This window comes from Caretta caretta, chromosome 17, assembly GCF_965140235.1.
Source record: "Caretta caretta isolate rCarCar2 chromosome 17, rCarCar1.hap1, whole genome shotgun sequence".
Classification (NCBI taxonomy): domain Eukaryota; kingdom Metazoa; phylum Chordata; order Testudines; family Cheloniidae; genus Caretta; species Caretta caretta.
The window spans coordinates 5,848,917-5,871,019 of record NC_134222.1 but is presented as its reverse complement, the minus strand read 5'-3'; the positions used below and the strand labels follow the sequence as shown (position 1 = coordinate 5,871,019).

Sequence of the window (22,103 nt, the reverse complement as noted above, 5' to 3'; positions counted from 1 at the left end):
TGGTATTTTATGCAATTATTAATTAGCTAATTTACATATGACCATAAACTTAATGATATACCTAATGCATGACATTTAGGCTGAGCTGTAGGAATGCAGACAGGGCTCCCAAACGTAGGAGTGTCACAGGAAATGTGCAACATAAAGGTAGCCCTGTCACTGCTGCCAGAAGGCACCAGACGCACCAAGAAAGGACTTTTTCTTGACACACTTGCCTTGCTAACACTGCTGAGTCTGCAGAACTGGGCTCGTGCTCTGCCATCCCCCAGCCCCAACACTTGCTGCTGCCACTGATGTTGATCCTCATGGCACCAAGCTTAGAGAACAGCTGTTTCTTTACATGCCCACCCCTCTAAAATGCCAAAAGTGAAGGAGTTCCCCAAGGGGAAGACAAATGTTTGTTTCGGGGGTGGGGAGGAGATGGGCATTCCTGCTCCACCTAACTAAGAATGGGAATCCCTGAAGTGTTGGCAGATTACAAATAGATGGGAGTGATGGATGTACATAGAGTAAGTTAATGGACAGGAAAGGAAAGTTTTATAGATTTATTTACTTTTCAACAAGGTCTTTAAATGCAGTATCTAAACATCATGAGGTAAGGATTCTGCAGTTGGACTAGACCAGAAAGCTAGTTGTCTCACCACACCACAGAATGAGTTTGCCCCCCCCCCCTTCTTTAGGCCAACTGATACACAGGAAGATCGCCTTCCTTAACCTTTAGGAAAAAGGATGATGATTTAGCTGCTTCTCATCAGCTTTATCACAATGTTTAAGTTATGACAGAACCAGTGGCCAAAAATGAATGGAGCAGCATAGAGTCATACAAATCTATAAACCTACTTTTCATTGCTGCTCCCTCTCCCCCCGTTTTGGCATCAACATTCCTTTAGATTAGCTAATGAAGGATTGCTCAAGAACAAAAGTATTAAAATAAGTCACAGAAACCTACCTTGAAAAGGGCTGTTAGACTGCTGGGCAAGAGTAAGGTGTTCTTCACTAAGAAGGTATACAGGTTGGTGCTGGTTGATTTCCACACTGGTACAAACATTGCTGTCCCCATGCAAGAAAAAGGTGAAAGAGCAGGACAAGTGCTCACTGGGAAAAGAGAAAGAGGGTAAAACAAATACATAGTATTAAGGAGAATTGCTAAAGATTTTAATTTGATTGTTTTGTTAACACCTATTTATCTTCACTGACTGATAAATATTTTTTGGGGGAAAAGAGCTCTTTGTTAAGGATTCAACACTCTTTCCGTCAACAAAGTTGCAAGAGAGTTCACACTAAACATGTTCTTAAACATCCAGAAGGTCATCAGACAAAGGGAAGATCATGTTCTTGATTTCTCTCTTCAGGTAAAAGAAGGGGGGGGGTTTTTTACAAAAAAACAAAACCCAAAAGCCACGTGTTGTCATCTTTGGATGTCAAAGTAGTTAAAAAAAAAAAAAAAAGTACAAGCTCAATCTTAAATGCAAATCCTTTGAAGATCATCTTTTAAAAAGTTGTAAAAACTTTGAATATAAAGTTCTAATGCTGAAATAGAAAATAGGAAACGTTTCCAGTCACTTGACTGAGAGCTAACTAGGAAAAAATGATCATGGTTTTGGAATATTGAATTCAGAATACCTACAAATTCTCTTGCAGCTATTACTGGACAATGCTCTTAATATTTACATATAAGCCCTAAATTTTCTCAACTGAATAACACTTTAGAAACTTCACTTCGAAGTTTCTACACTTTCAACATTTTCAATTTGACTGTGCCTTATGTGGCATGCACCAAAGTCCTTTCAGGAAATTTATTTTTCAGTTTCCTGAACTCTCACTCTACTGATTTACATTTAATTTGTATATTATAAACAAAAAAAGGAAGGTCCTACCAATGAAAAGTATAAATCACAATAAAATTCCTAGTGATAAAAGAAAATGAATTCGAAACAGGTCTCCCAGTTTCTGATGCATCATGGGTCTACCCTGCTCCTTCAAAGCAAGTTGGCAGTGTTAACATGAATGGTCTTTATAGATTAATTTAAGCCACTTAATTCTGTAAAGCTGAGATAAAACATTTAAATGCCTCCTCGATACAACTCAAATAAATTAAGACAATTTATTTAGTGTTAATACAGTGAATTAAAGAGAAAAAAAAATCCATTATAGATCGTCAGCAATGAAACAGAAGTTTTTCTTCAGCCACACAGATCAGACCTCAGAAGCATTTCTCAATTTTTACAGTTTAGTTTTTTTATAACCACACAATGAAATTTTGAAACTAAAACTTATTTCCTTGGATCATTTTTCATCTACATGCAACTACTTGGTCACTATTTAGTAAGATTGATAATAAAAGTGCTGAACTGCGGACACTGTTTTTTGTTTGTTTTGCTTTTAATTATGAAATACACTAATACCTAGCATGTAATTACTCTAGTTCAAAAATGCCTACCTTCTTACAATCATATGAGAGTTAGGTGGGATAAAGCACTCCTTTGAGGTGGGGTGTATGAGATATGCTTACCTGATCACTAGGAAAGAGACAACTCAAGATCCCTGCCAACATGCCACAGGGAGAACATTTTTCCCTGCTCTGGGAAATTAAAGAATCTCTGATATGGTAGATTTAAAACAAAAAACAAAAAAAATTCAGGCAGTCCAACTTGTGAGCGACGGCAGCACCAACTTAACTCAAATGCCTGCAAAAAGTGAAAGTGGGGGGGTGGAGGGTGAGAAAACCTGGGTTTGTGCTGGAAATGGCCCACCTGTTGATCACTTTAGATAAGCTATTACCAGCAGGACAGTGGGGTGGGAGGAGGTATTGTTTCATATTCTCTGTGTGTATATAAAGTCTGCTGCAGTTTCCACGGTAAACATCTGATGAAGTGAGCTGTAGCTCACGAAAGCTCATGCTCAAATAAATTGGTTAGTCTCTAAGGTGCCACAAGTACTCCTTTTCTTTTTGCGAATACAGACTAACACGGCTGTTCCTCTGCAACCAGGACAGTCACTGCTGATGCCAAAAGTGAAAGACAGAACAATCGTATGTTCTGAGAGAGAAATTTTCTCCTGTGCAAATTTAGGGTATCTAAGTCCCATTAAGCTGTTCAAGTCCACATGGAGAAAGGAAGTTAAGGAGACCCTTAAGAATCCACCTTAGAAGCAACTGAATGAGGGTGTAAAGCCTGTCCAAAAGGAAGGTCATACCAAGCGTCTCCTAAGCAAGAAAAAGTAATTCAAACTGGTGCTTTATTGAAAATCCAAATGGAAAACTATTTTCACTTCATTATACATGAATTACAATATTCTAAAGATGGCCTGATGAACCTCATTTAACAACTCCAAGGGTTCTGCAGCTCAGACCTTGCTAAGAGAAAGAAAGCTGAGTAACTCCTGCAACTCTCTCCAAGAGAGAAATTACATGTCACTAAGTCAGTGTGGCAATGCCTGCACAAGAGCCAGGTGATCAGAATACCTGAACTGGCAAGCCCAAGGAGGAAGTCTGGGCACAGTGTGCATCCTCTCCTCACCTCATGAGGTACTTTCACCTGTTAGCCTGGAGAGAGGGAATAAAAAGGAAGTTATGTCTTCTAGTTGAGAAGGCAAGCATTGAAGCACAGACACTTGGAATCTCGCCATGGGAAATAGGAAGATGTCTGGGCAGCCCTACTTGAACAGTGTTTCCACTATGCATTGTTGCAGAAAACACTCTTCTTCACCTCTTCCTTTATTAATTGTCATTTTCCAAAGTTTCTCCCTTGGAAGGTAGATAGTAGAACAGGAGACCCAGGCAAGATTCTTTCAGAAACTGAAAGACTCCTGAATCCCATCCCAGAGAGATTCAAATAGCTCCTACACTGGCTAGCTTTTGATGACCAGAAAGAAGGCTGCTAGTGTTGAACATATGGTTTGGAGTACCAACATATTTACATACAACCTCACCTCCTTGAGATGCCATAGATTGTAGATTCATAAGCCTCTCAAGTGGGCTCCAAAACACAAGACAGATGCATTCCACTTGTGCCATCCTGGTGGGCATGGACTGAAGAAAAGAAACTTGCCACAAAACACTGAGGAGAGTCCACCACAACAAAAACCTCCCAAAAAGAGAAGTTAGAGTCGTATCAACATTTCAGACTTTGGATTTAAGAAAATACTGAGCAGTCAGCGGACTTTGAATGGGACATATTCAGAATCTGAGAAGTGCAAACAGTCAAAGACCAAAACCCAGAAGCACATTTGAACTAACACCGTCAACCACTAAGTGACTAATTAGCACAACTACTTAAAGCAATAAAGCTCTGACCAATGTGCTCCTACAGAAGAAATACAATGCTATTCTGGAATCAGTTATCACACGCATCCCAGTAAAGACAAGATTTGAGTTGATAAAAAAGAGCTAGACATCTTCATGATGAACTGCAGCCCTGTGAAGCAAGGATTCATGTGATTAGCAGACACCACTAACTCAGGATACTGGAATCTGATCAACTAAATTCTCAGGTACAGGTTACATTTAAAAGAAAAGTCAGATGCCATAATGAAAGACACTTAGGGTCTCTTCACTTGGATAAAAAGGTGTATTTTTAAAATGTATTGGCTAACACACTTTAAAATCCTAGTGTAGACAGTGCAAGTTGTATTTTAACCCATGATAGCAGGTCATTGTGAATCCCCGCCAACCTGGAGAAAGTGGGGGCGGGGGCTGTTAAAGTGTGTTAGCTAATATGTTTTAACAATACACACCTTTTATCCAAGTGTGGAGAGGCATGTCATAAACCAGAAGAAAGGAAAGGGGGGCCAAACAAGAAAGATTGCATTTATGCTCTGATATGTCATTTCACAACAGCTCTTCAAGCAGGAAGAGAAGGAAAAAAAGGGGAGAAGCCCTGGGTGACATCCCTTACATAGACTTACTGCTGAGAGCAGCAGGCATATTATCTAAGGAAAGGAGAAAGTTTGAAGTTGTTGCTACAAGTAACTGCACATGGCACAGCTGAAGACTAGACTGGACAAGCCTTGTTTTTACGTCACCCATACCGGAAGGGTGAGGAAAAAGTGGAAAATTTCCAGTAGGATGCCCAACATTACTACAGTGTTACTGCAACAATGCAAGACTGAAAGGGGGAGGGGAGGAAAGAGAGGGGAGCTAGTTTAAACAGCTACCGAGCACCTTCAATGTGCCACACTCTTGAAAGGAGAACACCACAAAGTAACGCACTTCTGCAACTGAATATTGCACAAAACTTTGTCACGTTTCATTTAACGGAATACTGTATCATGTATTTAGTGGGGGGAAAGGGGACACAATTTTGTAAATGCAGTTGTCCTGCAATTCTGAAGCATTACTAAGGGAGCTGAATGCCAGGCTGAGAAGTACACATCTTTTAGAGACAAAGATTAGCTTATTTAAAAATGCACTTTTATCTTTAATTGCAAAACTAAGAATTTTATAAAGCTAAATATACTAGAAAGCTTCTCACCATCTGATTAGCCAGTCTATCACGTTGAAGTCTTCAGAGTCACAACCAGAGAACAATTGCTTACCCTTAGGCTGGGCAGCCTGAAGGGCCCAATGATTAGTCAAAGGCCTCAGGGGCTGAAGCAGGCATTTTGGCTTCCTCCATCCATGAGATGCTGTTTGAGGCCCAACCAGGTTATAATAAATAAATAAATAAATAATAGGCTGGAGGGAAAGACAATTACTGTTTACAATTTATCAAGAAATTTGATGACTTTTCTAAGATGAAGCTAAGGTTTGTATTTTCTCTTCTAATGTTCCAAAAAGAATAATTTTAAAGTAAAAACAAATGAAAGTGCAAGCTACAATAATAATTTTCTTCACATATTTATGATTTTAGAAAGATATATGAATCTCTGCATGTTTTGAGCAAAAATTCTAGTGCATACAGTTACACAGAGGCTAGAGTTACAGAATTTTAGCCGATTTGAATGAAGTGGGTTAAGTTTATATTTCTTTTTTACAGAAAAATAAGCCTTTACTTTTGCTCATATCAAAATGTGAACCATTTCTTATGTCAATTATTGGGTTAATTCTACTGAAGTTCTCATCACCAAGCTTGGATAGTATTAGGGTCAGTCCTGAACTCCGTAGACAAATATGACGGACTAATCTGAGCCTCATTTGAGTAGGAGAAGGCATTGCATTGATCACGGACTAAGATAGCAGCTTAATGTTCAACCTTACCCAAGGCCCACGATTAACTAAAAATAGCACATAATAAATTTGGTAATTCATTAAAAGAGTAGGTGATCAACACTGAAGTCAACTGAGTGTTTTAAAGTTCTCTATAAAGTATATTTAGAAATATTCTGTTTACATTTTTTTCTGTATTTCTCCTTCCCCGCTACTAATAGGAATTTGTACAAAAACTGGATCTTTGTTTCCCCAAGAATTTTTATGTTCCTAGTGCTTTCCCCTCATCACCTGAAGTCATAATCCTATAAAACAGTGGCATCAACTAGTTACTGTGGAAGTGATTTAGTGTCAAACAAATGATTATGATTTCACTGGGGTGAAGGAGGACAGGAAAAGATGTTTTCATAATATATAAAGGTCCTGTTTTTATAGAAATCTTAGGAAAGACTAAAGGGGGAGGGGGGGGGAAATCTAGAATTTTCATATACGTGATGTTTCTGCATCTCCAATACACCAATTTTGAAGTACCCTCCTTGATAGAAAGGTAATTTGTTCAGCTATTTCTTTACATTTATTAGTTCTTATCCAGTGCTTTATAACTTCAAAGTGCTTCACAAAAAGCAGATGCACTGGAACCTTTAATCCACTCTTCACTAAACTGCCCACTTCAAATCTGCACCACGGGATTGGAGTCTCTCCCAGCACTAATTTAATATCAAGTGCTATAATGAGGTCTTTATGTATAACACACACACCCCGGTATAGCACATTTACCAGTAATCCATGAATATAAAAAAAATACAAGTAAGTCACAGCTGACAAAATAAGCCAACTACATTTTATCATATATCCTTGCTTTTTTTTATTTGAATTGTTTACTCACAAAATTGAGTAATTTGCAACGGGTCTCCCTGTTTAATATGAGGATTAAAGAGGTGAAATTAAGTTTACCAGTAATCTTGTATGGTATGTAATCATCATCCCCATTTTACAGATGCAGGAAGCAAACACGGAAAGATTAAGTCATTTTCTGAGGCTACCTTCAGAAGTCAAGAGGTTCCTGTCTTCCAAGCCCACGCAAATCCCTAGAACATTCTGCCTATTTAGGGGTAGACTCTAGCGGATATGTTAAGGATCTCCCATTAACATGCCTCTGTTTCTGAATGCAATGGAATTTCCAGAGTAATTTGGGAGATACTGGCCAAGACCTAGAGTCCTCAGCCCCAAAAGCTTTGGGGCACTTTGTCTGACAAGCAAAGTCATCATTCGCTGACAACAGCAAGTGACCAACAGTTCCAGAATGGTGTACCATACACTGGCACAAGTGTCTCCAAATAGCTACTATTAAAATGGTCTACAAGTCAGCTGCTTTTTAAATACACCAAGGAAGTTCTTTAAATAAAATAAAAAGATCAATTAGGCTTGGGTGAGATTCTATTTAAATAGCCATCTCTATGGGGGATGGAGAGAACATCCAAACACTCCTACAATAGGAGAGATTAGGATGGGGGGGGAAGAGAATGAGGAAAAACATACTCATTACATTTTTTCCTAATACAAACAACCCAAAACATACAGAAAGTACATTATCAGGGTTTCTAATTGACAGGAAGAGATTACATTAATCTGTAACATAAGCATCAGAGAATAAATCTATAGGAATTATACACCTGGCCACACGCTCAACATCATATTATCCCCTCAATTTTCTTCTTGTCAGCAAAACCACAGAAGGTTTGTTGAGCTAACAGAAGAGGAGCAGCTTCCTCAAGACCACCTGCTTACCTATTCCTCCCTAGAGGAGCATTTGCGGAGAAGGTCATATGGCTACAAACCTGACCCAAGAGGAGCCATGAATAGGTGCATTCATACCCTGCTGGACTGATGAGGATTAGTAGCAGGGCAACGACCCCTTTGAACAGCAGCTTTCTCTGTGGCCACCCACATCTGTACGGCCCTGGGAGCACATTTTAACATCTAACTTGGCAGCTCCACTCCATTTCTACTCCATAACAGCCTGGCAGCAAGAAATTCCATGGCCTTAATTTGGGGTGGGAAGATGCAGGAATTTACCATTTTTTAATTTTCATAAGAGCAGTTATTATATGACTATGAAGTTGGGTTGTATGCATCAGAAGCTTACTGGATTTGTACTGTTTTTTCTTTTGCCAATTAAAAATGGTCAGCAATCGTTTAGATTTGTTTGAGGTTTTTTTAAGTCTGGGTTAGCAATCCTGAAATATGGTTAAATTTTTTATTTATTTTAAAAGCTAATGCACCACCTAGTTCTCTAGGAAGAAAACACCAAGTATGAATAACCTACAATACTGCAGTACCACTTACCATGCTAATTCAATCTATTATCAATCAATTCACAATCATGCCTTTTCTTGCCCTCTGCTAGCAGTTTCTCTATCACATCAAGCTTAATCATAGAATCATAGAATATCAGGGTTGGAAGGGACCTCAGGAGGTCATCTAGTCCAACCCCCTGCTCAAAGCAGGACCAATCCCCAACTAAATCATCCCAGCCAGGGCCTTGTCAAGCCTGACCTTAAAAACTTCTAAGGAAGGAGATTCTACCACCTCCCTAGGTAAGTGCATTCCAGTGTTTCACCACCCTCCTAGTGAAAAAGTTTTTCCTAATATCCAATCTAAACCTCCCCCACTGCAACTTGAGACCATTACTCCTTGTCCTGTCCTCTTCTACCACTGAGAATAGTCTAGAACCATCCTCTCTGGAACCACCTCTCAGGTAGTTGAAAGCAGCTATCAAATCCCCCCTCATTCTTCTCTTCTGCAGACTAAACAATCCCAGCTCCCTCAGCCTCTCCTCATAAGTCATGTGTTCCAGTCCCCTAATCATTTTTGTTGCCCTTCGCTGGACTCTCTCCAATTTATCCACATCCTTCTTGAAGTGTGGGGCCCAAAACTGGACACAGTACTCCAGATGAGGCCTCACCAATGTCAAATAGAGGGGAACGATCACGTCCCTCGATCTGCTCGCTATGCCCCTACTTATACATCCCAAAATGCCATTGGCCTTCTTGGCAACAAGGGCACACTGCTGACTCATATCCAGCTTCTCGTCCACTGTCACCCCTAGGTCCTTTTCCGCAGAACTGCTGCCTAGCCATTCGGTCCCTAGTCTGTAGCTGTGCATTGGGTTCTTCCGTCCTAAGTGCAGGACCCTGCACTTATCCTTATTGAACCTCATCAGATTTCTTTTGGCCCAATCCTCCAATTTGTCTAGGTCCCTCTGTATCCTATCCCTGCCCTCCAGTGGATCTACCACTCCTCCCAGTTTAGTATCATCCGCAAATCCGCTTCATATGATTTCTACCGCAAGGCCTGCTGTCCAGAAGGACGCAGTGACTATTAATAATCAGTAAGCTTTTAAAACAGCTATTCTTTAATGAAATAACTAACTTGTGAATATGCATGTTTTGTGTTTCACATTCATGTGCAAACAGACTGGGAAATATAGTTGCTACTCTGTGTACTGACAGGGCTCCCTATTTCTATGGCGGTAAATGTAGAACAGTAGAGAGCTGATTTTGATATAAAAGCAAACAGTTAATAGCAAAGTAAAAGCAACTTCTTGTATGGTTCAAGCACATTATCATCATGTAGGATTGATAAAAGCTCCCTAAACAATTTCCACCAAAGTAAGGGGATGGGGGGTGGTGCTGTTTTGTTTTTCTGGGGGAACAGGGGGAGATAGAATAAGCCTTAAAATATGAGAAATGGCTATTGAGGTGCATGTGATTTAATAACCCCAGAAGACACGGGTAATTTGTTAAAACGATCAGGGATTTAGAACAAGTTTCTGAACCTACTTTTTCAACTTAATTCCTGTTTTGAGACTTTAGTTAAATCCACCTGAAGATACTGTATTTTTGTTGTGTCCAAATGACTTTTTAAAATGTGGTATGCCTTCTCATAAGTAAATACTATATTTTTAAATGTGAGATGCAAATATACCCAAATACGTGTGATTATAACCAATACTTAAAAACAGTAGTTTCATGGTCATGTATCTCAAAACCCAAAAAACAATTTGAGCCTTCTTTAATTATTCAGAATATAAATCTCAATTATCTCTTGATGTTCTAAATTACAGCTTTCAAATGAGGAATTTACTTTTGCTATACAAAATAAAATAGCCTGGATAGGAACACAGGAAGACATAATCAAACACTGTTCTATCTGAGGATAAACATACCAACCTTCATTAAGTGCTCTGGCCTATTCTGGAACAAGTAAATACATTTAGTAAGGCAAGAACTATGTTCAAATAAGAAAATTCAGTATATCCACCTTTTGACACACTGGAAGTTAAGGTAATTAATATCCATTATATGTTTATTGTATAATATTGTTTGGACATAAAACAGAAAGACTAAAACATGAACTCGTTGAAGCAAACTAAAATCCAGAGTCATCTCATTTTTAGATTTTTCAAGTGAAGTCACAACTATTTTAACTTCTGTTAACTCAGACAAGGAAAAACTGCTTTCTTATGTCAAGTGCTAAATTTGTCTGCTAGCGGTCTCTGTAGCAACCCAATATTCCAAAGAGACATTCATGTGATCAATGCCCTCAGCTCCTGCTGTTTATCCTGCACTGTCCTACTTACAGCAGTTCTCAACTCCAGCTGTCTACAGTAAAAGGAAAAACATCACCTGCTCTCCTGCCAGTACACAATGCCAGTACAGCCTCAGAGTTGCTGTAAAATTTGTTGACATTGTTTGATTAGAAGATAAACATTGTGAGAGGATTTGCATAGTAAGAAAAGAGAAATTATTTTTGATACAGGGCATATTCTAAGAGTATAGAAATAAGTGAGTAATTTGGTTTCAAAACTCCAAATATTGAAGCACTAAAGAGATAGCTAAATCCAATCCTCTGGGTATGTGCGTGTAGTCCTAACTCCCTCCGTTAGGATGTGGAAGGGAAGAAGAGTTAGTCCTTTGATCCCCCTGGCACTGAGATGAACTCATCCACCTATAGCCCCAACAGTATCATTCAGAGGGACCTTTCTGAAGAGGGCTGCTATCTTGGAGCTATTCCATATCTGCCAGAAATGGTGGTGGTAGACAGAAACAAGGTATGCAGCCAGGAATGTGTGTTCAAGACCCAAACAAAGACACTCCCTCCTTACTTTAAGAAAGGTAGTCAAGACGAACCATTTCATTGCAAAAACCATTTCCCTCTAGGGTAACTGCTATTACACTGCAAATGTAACTTCTCAGCTAGGCAGCCAGCCAAAACACAACATAGCATAATGGGGCTCACCATGGCTGTAGGTGTGCGAACATACCCACAAACAATGATATCCCTTAGGTTGGTACATCTGCCCTCTTCTTTTGAGCAAGAACAGGGTGATGAAGTAAGCTGTTAGTTTCAGAAAGCTATGACATGAACACCTTCAAATCAAGATGTAGCCTAATTTTAAGCCTACAAGCCTTCATAATGTTTACATCTAGAATACTTTTTTCAAAGACTACTTATGGTTGTACAATTATGAACTTCTCTATTCTTTAGCTTACATGATGTCAAACAATATTTTTGTAAAACGTGTACTTTAGTAATATCCAGTTTCCTGCATTCAGACAGTAAGATTTAAACAGGATTACCTGTTGATCTTGTGCAGCTAATTTATATCCTACTGTTAATTTACACACACACAGACAGTTTTTTTAAGCTTGCAGTCTGTTTTCATTTTCCTATGCCTTACAACTGAGCTGCATGTAGGTAGTCTCATTTTAATCAGAACTGCTCAGTCAAAAAAAAAAATGCAACATTTAATGATGTTGCAGTTTGTGCTGTAAAATTCAGCAAATTGTACCAAGACCCATATCATTATACATCAGTACTTGTTTTTAACTTTTATTTAATAAGCCAAGTTAGTCCTCAATGAAGAATCATCCCTGGGGTAACATTTAACTAACAATTACTCCAATCTGATTTATTCTATGATTATGTTAAGTACCATACAATAATTATTAACAAAGGCAGACCCAATAAAATGACAAGTTTCAGAGCATTCCAACCAGAGGGAAGTAGCAGTTGTGGATTTGGAATATTTAACTCTCTTTTTCCTTCAAGTCTTTCATAAGGACACAGGAACTTTTACATTTATAAAATATACATATGGCTACTTGGTTTTCTGGTGGAGAAAAATAGGGAGGCAATGTACCCTAATAGCACAGAGATTCGCACTTGTACCTTTGGCAAGACTAAAGTGATTAAACTACACACATGTGACACCCAGAGGAAAGTTGGCTCACCTCAGTGTGTGTTTGGGGGTTTTCTTGGGAGAATGTAAAGCCTATTGTCTTAAGGCTATGTCAACAGGAGGAGATTTGAAGGACACAAAAGTAAAGGTAAGGATATTTAAAAGGCTAATCATTTTATGTGCTTTCAGTGGCAAGACTTTTAATGAATTATTAACTTACATAATAAAAACTATTCAATGATAGCCTTTCAAAAGGCTTATTTATTTTAGATGTCAGGTCATAACACTTAATTTGACAGAGAGAGTATAAGCCATGCAACTGTTATTTCCTTTACCACCTACTCATTTACAACCATAGCATCATCAGCATAGGACCTTAAGGGATATATTATGAAAAGATCAATCCTTATTTGGTGTTAGTTTAAACTGATTTTGCTACAGTTACACTCTGGGAACATGTACATCAGGACGCAAGCATGAAAAAGAGGAGTGTAACAGTGTACAAAACTTAAGAATTTGCTGAGTCAACACAAGAACCACCCCATCTATTTAAAGGGTGTGCAGCAGATCTTCGGGGGGGGGGAGGGAATCAGTGAAAAGATGAGCTTGGTTCCTTGTCAGTCAGTCTACTATGACTGCCAGACCTACATGAGAATACAGTTACAGAGTCTAGAGGTCTTCACTGAATACCGCTGACATTTAAATCTAAAAACTGTCAGCAAAAGCAACCAAGCTAATCCTAAACTGCCATTACAGTACACAGAAAAATCTGTCACCTAAACTAGGCCCCAAAACACATAGGGCTTTACAGATCATATGCAACAACCTGAATTGAATTTGGAAACTACTGGTAGCAAATGTATTCTATGGAGTAGTCAGAAATATAAAGGGAAGGGTAAACACCTTTAAAATCCCTCCTGGCCAGAGAAAAACCCTTTCACCTGTAAAGGGTTAAGAAACTAGGATAACCTCGCTGGCACCTGACCAAAATGACCAATGAGAAGACAAGATACTTTCAAAGCTGGGGGGGAACAAAGGTTTTTTCTCTGTCTGTATGATGTTCTCTCTGTCTGTGTGTTGCTTTTGCTGGGAACAGAAAAGGAACGGAGTCTTAGAACTTAGTAAGTAATCTAGCTAGATATGCATTAGATTCTGTTTTGTTTAAGTGACTGATAAAATAAGCTGTGCTGAATGGAATGTATATTCCTGTTTTTGTATCTTTTTGTAAACTTAAGGTTTTGCCTAGAGGGATTCTTTCTGTTTTGAATCTGATGACCCTGTAAGGTATTTACCATCCTGATTTTACAGTGGTGATTCTTTTATTTTTTCTTCAATTACAATTCTTCTTTCAAGAACCTGATTACTTTTTCATTGTTCTTAAGATTCAAGGGTTTTGGGTTTGTGTTCACTTATGCAAACTGGTGAGGATTTTTATCAAGCCTTCCCCAAGAAAGGGGGTATAGGGTTTCGGGAGGATTTTTTGGGGGGAAAGACGTTTCCAAGCGGGCTCTTTTCCTGTTATATATTTGTTAGACGCTTGGTGGTGGCAGCAATGAAGTCCAAGGGCAAAAGGTAAAATATAGTTTGTACCTTGGGGCAGTTTTAACCTAAGCTGGTAAAAATAAGCTTAGGGGGTTTCATGCAGGTCCCCACATCTGTACCCTAGAGTTCAGAGTGGGGAAGGAACCTTGACAGGAGCACAGACGTTCAATTCAAGAAGCACCACAGACCACCAATTCAAGAAGTTAGGCAGGCAGCTAAATCCCAAACTGAGGTTTCTGAATGATCTTCAAAAAGGTTTCCCCATGTAAATCATGGAGCAGTAGGCCCATCGGGAGGTCAACAGTACGGTAACTGGCAAGGTCCGGATCAGAGGCACAGTCACAAACTGCCTAGCCAGGTACACGGGGGGCGGTGGAGGCGGTAATATCTAGCAACCAGTCATGAAAAGGTACAGAGAAGTACTGCTACACCCATCAGTAGAAGTGCTTTAAATCACAATAGTTCTGTGAATGTGGCATGCACCACATATAAATCATCCCTGTGCACGAGTAGCACTACTCGGTCATAAGTGGTCAGTCTGAATCTAGAGATCAGATAAGGAAAAAAAAAAGATACTGGAAGAAGCTGGACACAAATTTTCCTGAAAACTATTCCATTCTTCTCACATCAAAAAGTTACTGTGTCAGGTAGCTTTCAGATTATCAGGTAGACTACCTACATTTGCCTATTGTTATCAAGGCTACATAACAATTGCTTCTTCTCCTCACACCTCTCAAAGAAATAGTACTTGATCCAGCAGAAAAAACAGTAATGACTCCTATGATATTAGAGCTTAGTCTGCGGGTTTCCACCCACACAGCTTTTTTAAAAGAAGATTCTAGACCTTAAAATACACTTCTCCTTATTAATCTAACCAAGACTTTTTAAAACTAGCCACATGTTATAACAGTGAAGTTGTATACTACATCCCATTTCACAGTAGTAAGGCATTTACTAGATATCAACATTATCAAGCAAAGAAGTTTAACAGAAATTGGTTAGTCAAAACTTTAGCCATTTCACTGCTGTTATACAGGTGCTTCCATTAGTTTTTCCACTGATACATAAAGTTAGTGATCATTACATCACTTTGACAACTTTTACTGGATTATGGTCAGAGGTGCAATAGCATAACTGAAGACAGATTCAAATGGCCCTTGGAATTACCATTCCTCATACCATAACTGGCCGTGCCCATAGCTCAACAAGACAACACTGACCTAACTGCTTAAAAATACACTCTTTACCAATGTTCTACAGATCCTATTGCCAGCAAACAGGAGAAAGGAAGAGGGCAAGGATGCCTCAGAGCGAGCAGAAGTTTAGGCTGAATAGTACGGAACAGAAGAGGAAAGGATGCCTACAGCTGACGGACAAATTCAAAAATTTTGAGTAGAGCACATCAGCACAGAGGAAGTAACAAACAGGCATCAGAAAAGCTTAAAATTATGAATGGAGAAAGAAGCCTACTTTCTAACCTTGTTTTGCTATTGACTGCTAGGTAACATTGACAGGGTGAAGACATTGTTTGAACCATGCTGAAAAACTGCTCCAGCCAAGACCAAAATTAGGCTGTCTTTTTTCTGTCCTCATCTATGAAATTCTGTGCATCCTTCTAGTAGAACACCTTCCCACACACACTGCTCTCTCTGGCAAAGGAGTGCTGGAAGTGGCGTCCCCTTCAAATGCCTCAGGCTAGAGAGCTATGCGTGGCTTATCCTTTTCCCAGGTACGGTCTTTAAAATGCTCCCCAGACCCAGAAGCTACTTGCCCAGAGAAAAAGGTATCAGTGTTGTCCTTAACTCTGAAACAGGCCAGTTACATTATCTGTGTACCTCACCACCCCTTTTTTCTATTCCTTTCTGGAAGTCTCTGCTTCACCTTTATCTACTCTCGTCCTGATTGCCCAGAAATCCATTCATGGTGGGGGAAAGAAAAGCAGTACAGGAGAGATCTGCTGCTGCTTTTGAGAGGGCAGGCAAACATCAAGACATTGTCTTCTTCTCTTTTGAGAATCAAACCGGATACCCAGTATGCAAGAACAGCAACACAGGCAGATTCTCGTATCAGGAAATTTCAACAAATGTGCAGAAGTGGGGCCCAGGAAGACACAGGACCCATGGTCCCACACCAACTTATACCACAGAGCATGCACAGAAAGTATGAGACCATGCCAATGAACCATTTCCTTCTCAGTATGCAGTTAAAAGTCACTACCCTAAGCAGTAAATTAAGCAGTGAAACAAAATTGAGAGATAAGATAGCCTACCTTTTATTTATAGGTTTTTCATCTTTCTCATAAGGCTTCACAAACCACTTCCCAATGCGCACAAAATTCCGGTTCATTAGACACCTCTCCAGCAGGTTGTGAACTGCTTTGAAAAGCAGAGTCCGACATTCGTAAGACAGTCCATTCTCCCATATGCCATCTTCCTCTTCTACAATGCAAAGGAAAACCTTTATGGTGATGTTTTAATTTTTATGTCTATTAACCTTTTGTTCTTGAAATATGTCAACGCCAGGGTTCATTTAAGTTCATTTACAGCATAAATGATATCATTCATTCCACTATGAATTTCTCGAATGTCACAGAATGCGGTTTAAAGGGGGAGGGGGGGAGACGACACACCAACCACTTACAGTTAATCCAAGAAGCATGAGGCCTAAAAGTAGTTGACAACTGATCTATTAAGTAACATTCACTGTATATTTTATTAGCATAGCCAATATAAATTATCTAGAGAAACAATATTAATCTTGTTGTTTTTTCCAGAGTAAACAAATTTAAAAGATATTCAGATACATAAGAGAAATACTTAACACTGCTACAGCACAAATTGTAACACTGGCTTGCACGTTGGCTCAGAGTTTGGCTAGCATGCGCTGCTTACCTCAACAACGAACAGGCAGTTGAAAATTATGCTTATAATAAAATAAATGATAAAATAATAAATAGCCTTAATGTTTATCACCATGTTGTCTAATAATCACACTATAAAATTAAGAGCTGCAAAGAAAAACATACTTTGGAAAACACAGCCTATCACTATTACCTGCCTTCTCCTTCTTTAACAGCAAACCTTCAAGTCTAGTCTCATAGCACAGCAAAGAAAAGAAAAGTATTTACCATCAGACAGTCAATCTTCCTATCCACAAAAAAGCAAGATATTTACTGGACAAATTCTGCTGTCAGACAAGTGCTTGGAAGCTGTAAGCGTCCAAACAATATCTAGTTACAGAGTAGCAGCTGCGTTAATCTGTAACCGTAAAAAGAAAAGGGGTACTTGTGGCACCTTCGAGACTAACCAATTTATTTGAGCATAAGCTTTCGTGAGCTACAGCTCACTTCATCGGATGCATCCGATGAAGTGAGCTGTAGCTCACGAGAGCTTATGCTCAAATAAATTGGTTAGTCTCGAAGGTGCCACAAGTACTTCTTTTCAAATATCTGATAATATAACTGTTCAATGTTCAACTCTTCAAAATCTTATATAACCCCCTGCTTATCTTAATAATTTGGTCTCCAATAAATTCATATTTGTTCTTCAAAAACAGAGAAAAAAAAAACCCACCTTTCTTTACAGACAAATCAAAAGGCAAGGATCACTACCAAAAGACTCATTTAAAATTCTAGTCTGGTCATTGTCCATTCTGGTCCAGAATCAGTGCATGAAAATACTAACTAACTGACCCTAGAAGCTTTTGCATTGGGCTGAAGTTTCTAAAACCAGCTGGCCACAGGATACAGAGCCATAATCATCACAATACATATATTACAAGCATTTTCAGGTGGCCCTTACTGTCTCGGCACATGGATGAGATAAAGAGAAAAAAAAATATTTCCCAGGTAAAGGTAGCAAAAATACATCATAACCTCCAGCAGCATGATAATAATAGAGAAGAGACAGGGCATCTAGATTTCTTTTTTTCCTCCCCCGTTCACAACCTTTAGAGAGTCCAGACAAGAGGACTAGCATAGGCAAGGACAAGGAAATAAATTTGGCTGTGCTTTCACAACATAGCTAGGCTTGGGTTTAGATTAGGTAATTCCCAATTAGAAGGTTAACAAGCGAGAACAGTCTGTCCAGCCATCCCTTTTGCTTGCCACCCTTCAGTTAGCTTACCAATGAAAATGTACCTTGAATGATGGTCAACAGAGGTCTGCCATGCAGCTGGGCCCCTCGGTGTTTTGTTTTTGTTTTAAAGACAGGGATCAGCTCCTTCAGTTTCATCTTGGAGCCTATTAACAACCACTTCTGAGTGCATAGAAAAATGCACTCAGAAAGGCAGGAGTATTCGCTGAAATCTGAGTCCCCTTCACAAAATTAGTCCCAGAGACAGCATGTGGAGAAGCTACAGAGGTGGCAAAACAACAGGTGTCTATGGCCAACATCTGTGTTTGAGTGTAAGGGCACAATGTTTTAGCCCCAGAGGAAAGGAATGGAATTTCTGGACACGGTTTCTATCAGAGAGTCCTGAAACAATTACAAATCCAATCAGATCTACATATGGCAAGTAAATGAAGGCATCTTGCCATCTCAAAATGCTTACCACTTTTTCTTTATCAGGTATGAGTTTAAGGTAGCTACATTTAATCCAGATCCTGTTCTCTGCCAAAATACTGGAAGAGTAAAGAACTCTCTCCCCAACTGCCCCCATAACTGATAAAGATGAGCATCATAAACACACTGATGACACTGAAGCAAGTTCTCACACACCAATTAGGAAAAGAAGTGACAAGGGGGACAGAGAGCCCTCTGAGAAGATAAAGTTACCTATCACCCTGTTCTGAGATCCCTCCAACTGAAATAAGTAGAGCTACTTTAAAATATTTCCTCAGTCATACCATGATAAAAGCATCTCAGGGTCAACAGTACCAAAGGCTCCTGAAAGATCTAGTAATATTCCCTACCAACGAACTTTGTTAGATCAGCGTTAAGGTTACCTAATCTTGCCATGTGCCATTACAGAATTGGAGGGAAGCTAAGCATAAACCTCTGAAACCCAGGAAAGAGAATTAAGGTAATGTTGCCTTAACTCAGTCCTGTTTGAGCAACAAGTCCCTGTGAGAGCTCTCAGGACTGTACCCTCCCCAAGCACGCGGAAGACAGCACAGAGGGTGAAGAGTTGTGAGGGGAAAACCACGTGGACCTTGTCGTGAATAGAATAAAGTCCAAATTTAGGTCAGGCTTAGTGAACACAAGCTAGCTAAGGCTAAACTATGCTCAATCACTTGATCTACTGAGAACAAACCCATGACTTGCCACATAAACATCTACTAGTCTCTATCCTTCAGATTTCCTCTGCCTTCAGTTAGCTCTGACACACTTGTGGCACACAGTGATGTATGTGGCAGCAAACAGTTAGCACTCCCACAGCAACAGGGAAGACCATGTGGCAGAGAGGGTGCACAGCAACCAGTGAATGAGCACAGATGTGAAGTTCTGGTGTGCACCGAGAATATGCAAGAGCGTGAACAGGATGAGGCAATTTTCTGTTCCCTTATCTTCTTGACATACCTGGTCTGCATTTGTACACCTACCACAGTGGAGTCCTGGTCCATCACTAGTGCTCCTAGATGCTATGGTAATAAATAAATAAATAAATCAGTCTCTGGAGATGATAGTGGTAGCCATGAAAGTACAGAGGTTTAAAACAAACACACACCCACACCTTTCAGACATTCTTAGATTTTTAGAACCAATAGGGCCATTGTGATCATCTATGCAAACCTCCTGCATAACAATTCGGGGTGGGGGAGAAGAATCCCCAATTCCAGCTCCACTTAAACGTCTCCTCAGATGGCACCATGAGCTCTGGCAACTTGCCGCAATGACTTTCTGGATCAATGCAGCTCGACCTAACACAGTTAGGTTCAGTGAACATATAAGAAGAGGAATGACTAGAGCATTGTGTTGGACACTACACAGCACACCACTAGAAGTAGTGGATTTTGTTAGGGATAGATCAGGTTTGTTTCGTTTCTTCCCCCACTCTCCCACAAATGTCTGTTGAGAGCTCCAGGGAGCCGTTATATTTATGGTTGTGGGAGACTGTTTGAGAGACATTACTTTAACTCTGCATTTCCTAGTCTTCAGAGGTTTAAGTTTATTAGTAGCTGCTATTTAAAGAATTTCAAAACACAGATATTTGCTTTAAAAGCCAACTATAAAATACTGTAATCCACTAAAGAAACCAGGGTGGATAAAAATCAATGATTTAAAAAAAATTTTTTTTTTTAATTTAAATCGGATTTTTTTGATAAAATGCATCCAGCAATCATCCCTCCATAATGCCAACTATAAACAAACTTCAGCGCTTAGGGTGAACCATTCAAGAAATATATGTTTGCTGATGATGTTTTAGAGAAAGTCAAACCAGTGAACTGGTGGAAGTCACTTAAACACTTGGATTCAGAGACTGTTGAAGTGATAATTTCACTTTTAACAGCAATAGCTTCTTCTGCCGGTACAGAAAGAATATTTTCTTCCTTTGGACTAATTAATTCCAAATTGAGAAATTATTTGGGACCTGAAAAAGCAGGAAAGCTTGTTCTTCTTTTCCAGATTATGAACAAACAGGAAAATGAAGGTGAAGACGACTGAGTTAGCTGCAGAAGCCAATATTTTAAGTTTCTCATGTTGACCTAGCTGACACAGTCGATTTAATTTGTTTTTTAAATATTTCCTTAAAATTGTTTTTAACTAAAATAGTTAAACAAAAACAAACCTGATTTTAAAAAAGATTGAATGTTTAACTAAATTCAAAAATTCATATGCTTGTTTGGTTAAAATATTATATGTTTGATGATGAAGAAAAAAATCCAGAATACATAACGTTGTTGTTTTAGTTAAATAAAACAATTTACATGTCTGTCTGGTGATGTTCTCCTCCTAACACAGCATGGCAAGAAAATCCTCCAAATATTAATGATTAACCTGTTGAACTGGAGATATTTATGAAGTCATTGGGCGGTGAACTATCTGCTTCAATTACCTTTGGTTAATGAAATAACCAAACAATCATTCATTAATATAGCTGTAAAACTAATCTTAAAGTGATTTATTTTGAAAACTTTTCAGATTGTATATAGTGTGTACCTTCTAAAAATGAAACCTATATCTATCTCTGAGTTGTGAAGAATATGTATTAAGGTTATACCAACCAACAAGAATGCACTTTTATGTAGAAATCCATGATTAAATCAAATCTTCCTGACTATTGATTTAAATCAAATTGATTTAAATCAAATCCACCCCGAAAGAAACAACAGTTTACAAGTATTGGTCTGGAATAAGGGTACTGCAGTTGTTGCTCTTTACAAGTTTAACAACCACCATGTGTTATGAAAATGTTTGAGCTAAGGAGATACTTGTTTTTCTGTGTTCAGAAATATCCAAATACATTCAGGAACGAGCATCTTACCATACATGCAGCTTTGCAGTTCACCACAGTCTGATCAAACCGTGGCAAACACAGGCAACGTAACAGAACAAAACATTAACCACAAAGCTTAATGGTATTGGACTTTAACTGCACAATAAACTCTGCACCATTTCAAAGGTTAAATGGCTGATTTCTATATAGCTCTTTAAGTGATCTCAAATTTACAATAAAATCTCGTGCATCAATTACTTTTTTTAAATGGTGCTTCTAAGAACAGGTATTTCCAGTCTTTATGCCCAGCTTTGTTTTGGGGTAGTAGTCTACAGACAGGGAAAGGAAAGATACAGAAATGAATCTTTGCACCTATTGCAATAATTCAGGGTCTGCATTTCAAATGGTCAAAAGCATGCTCTTGAGGAAGGGAGTTTTTTTCCCCCCCAACCACTTCATTTTCCTACAAATGACCACTGTCTCTTATTTTCCTCCAAAACCACTAGAAAATGTTAGTCTATCAACCATTGTTATGGGCTTAAAACTACAAATGTATCCATAAGAGTGTATCAATATCACAATTTAGCATGCGTCAATATCAGAATTTAGCATGCTATCAGGATTATACAAGTATTCATAACTAATCTAGTCTGCACCAACTCATTCTCGATGAAAACTTTGTTCCTTAAGGGTTGTGCCTAAAGAACAGATATCCACTAAGATCCAGTCTCAAATGAATTCTGGTATATACTAAAATCATAAAAAGAATACAGTTATGAACGTTTATAGCAAGTT

General features: G+C 38.9%; 1 protein-coding gene across 1 annotated transcript in view; it reads right to left on the bottom strand.

Moving 5' to 3' along the window:
* The window catches only part of MED13 (mediator complex subunit 13), a 79,082-nt gene that overhangs the window by 41,219 nt on the left and 15,760 nt on the right, over positions 1-22,103 (bottom strand). Inside the window, exons 3-4 of the mRNA XM_048823742.2 lie at positions 16,201-16,369; positions 950-1,095 (exon numbers count right to left, since the gene is read on the bottom strand). Of these exons, the coding sequence (XP_048679699.2) occupies positions 950-1,095; positions 16,201-16,369 (315 nt within the window). The remainder of the gene's footprint in view (positions 1-949; positions 1,096-16,200; positions 16,370-22,103) is intronic.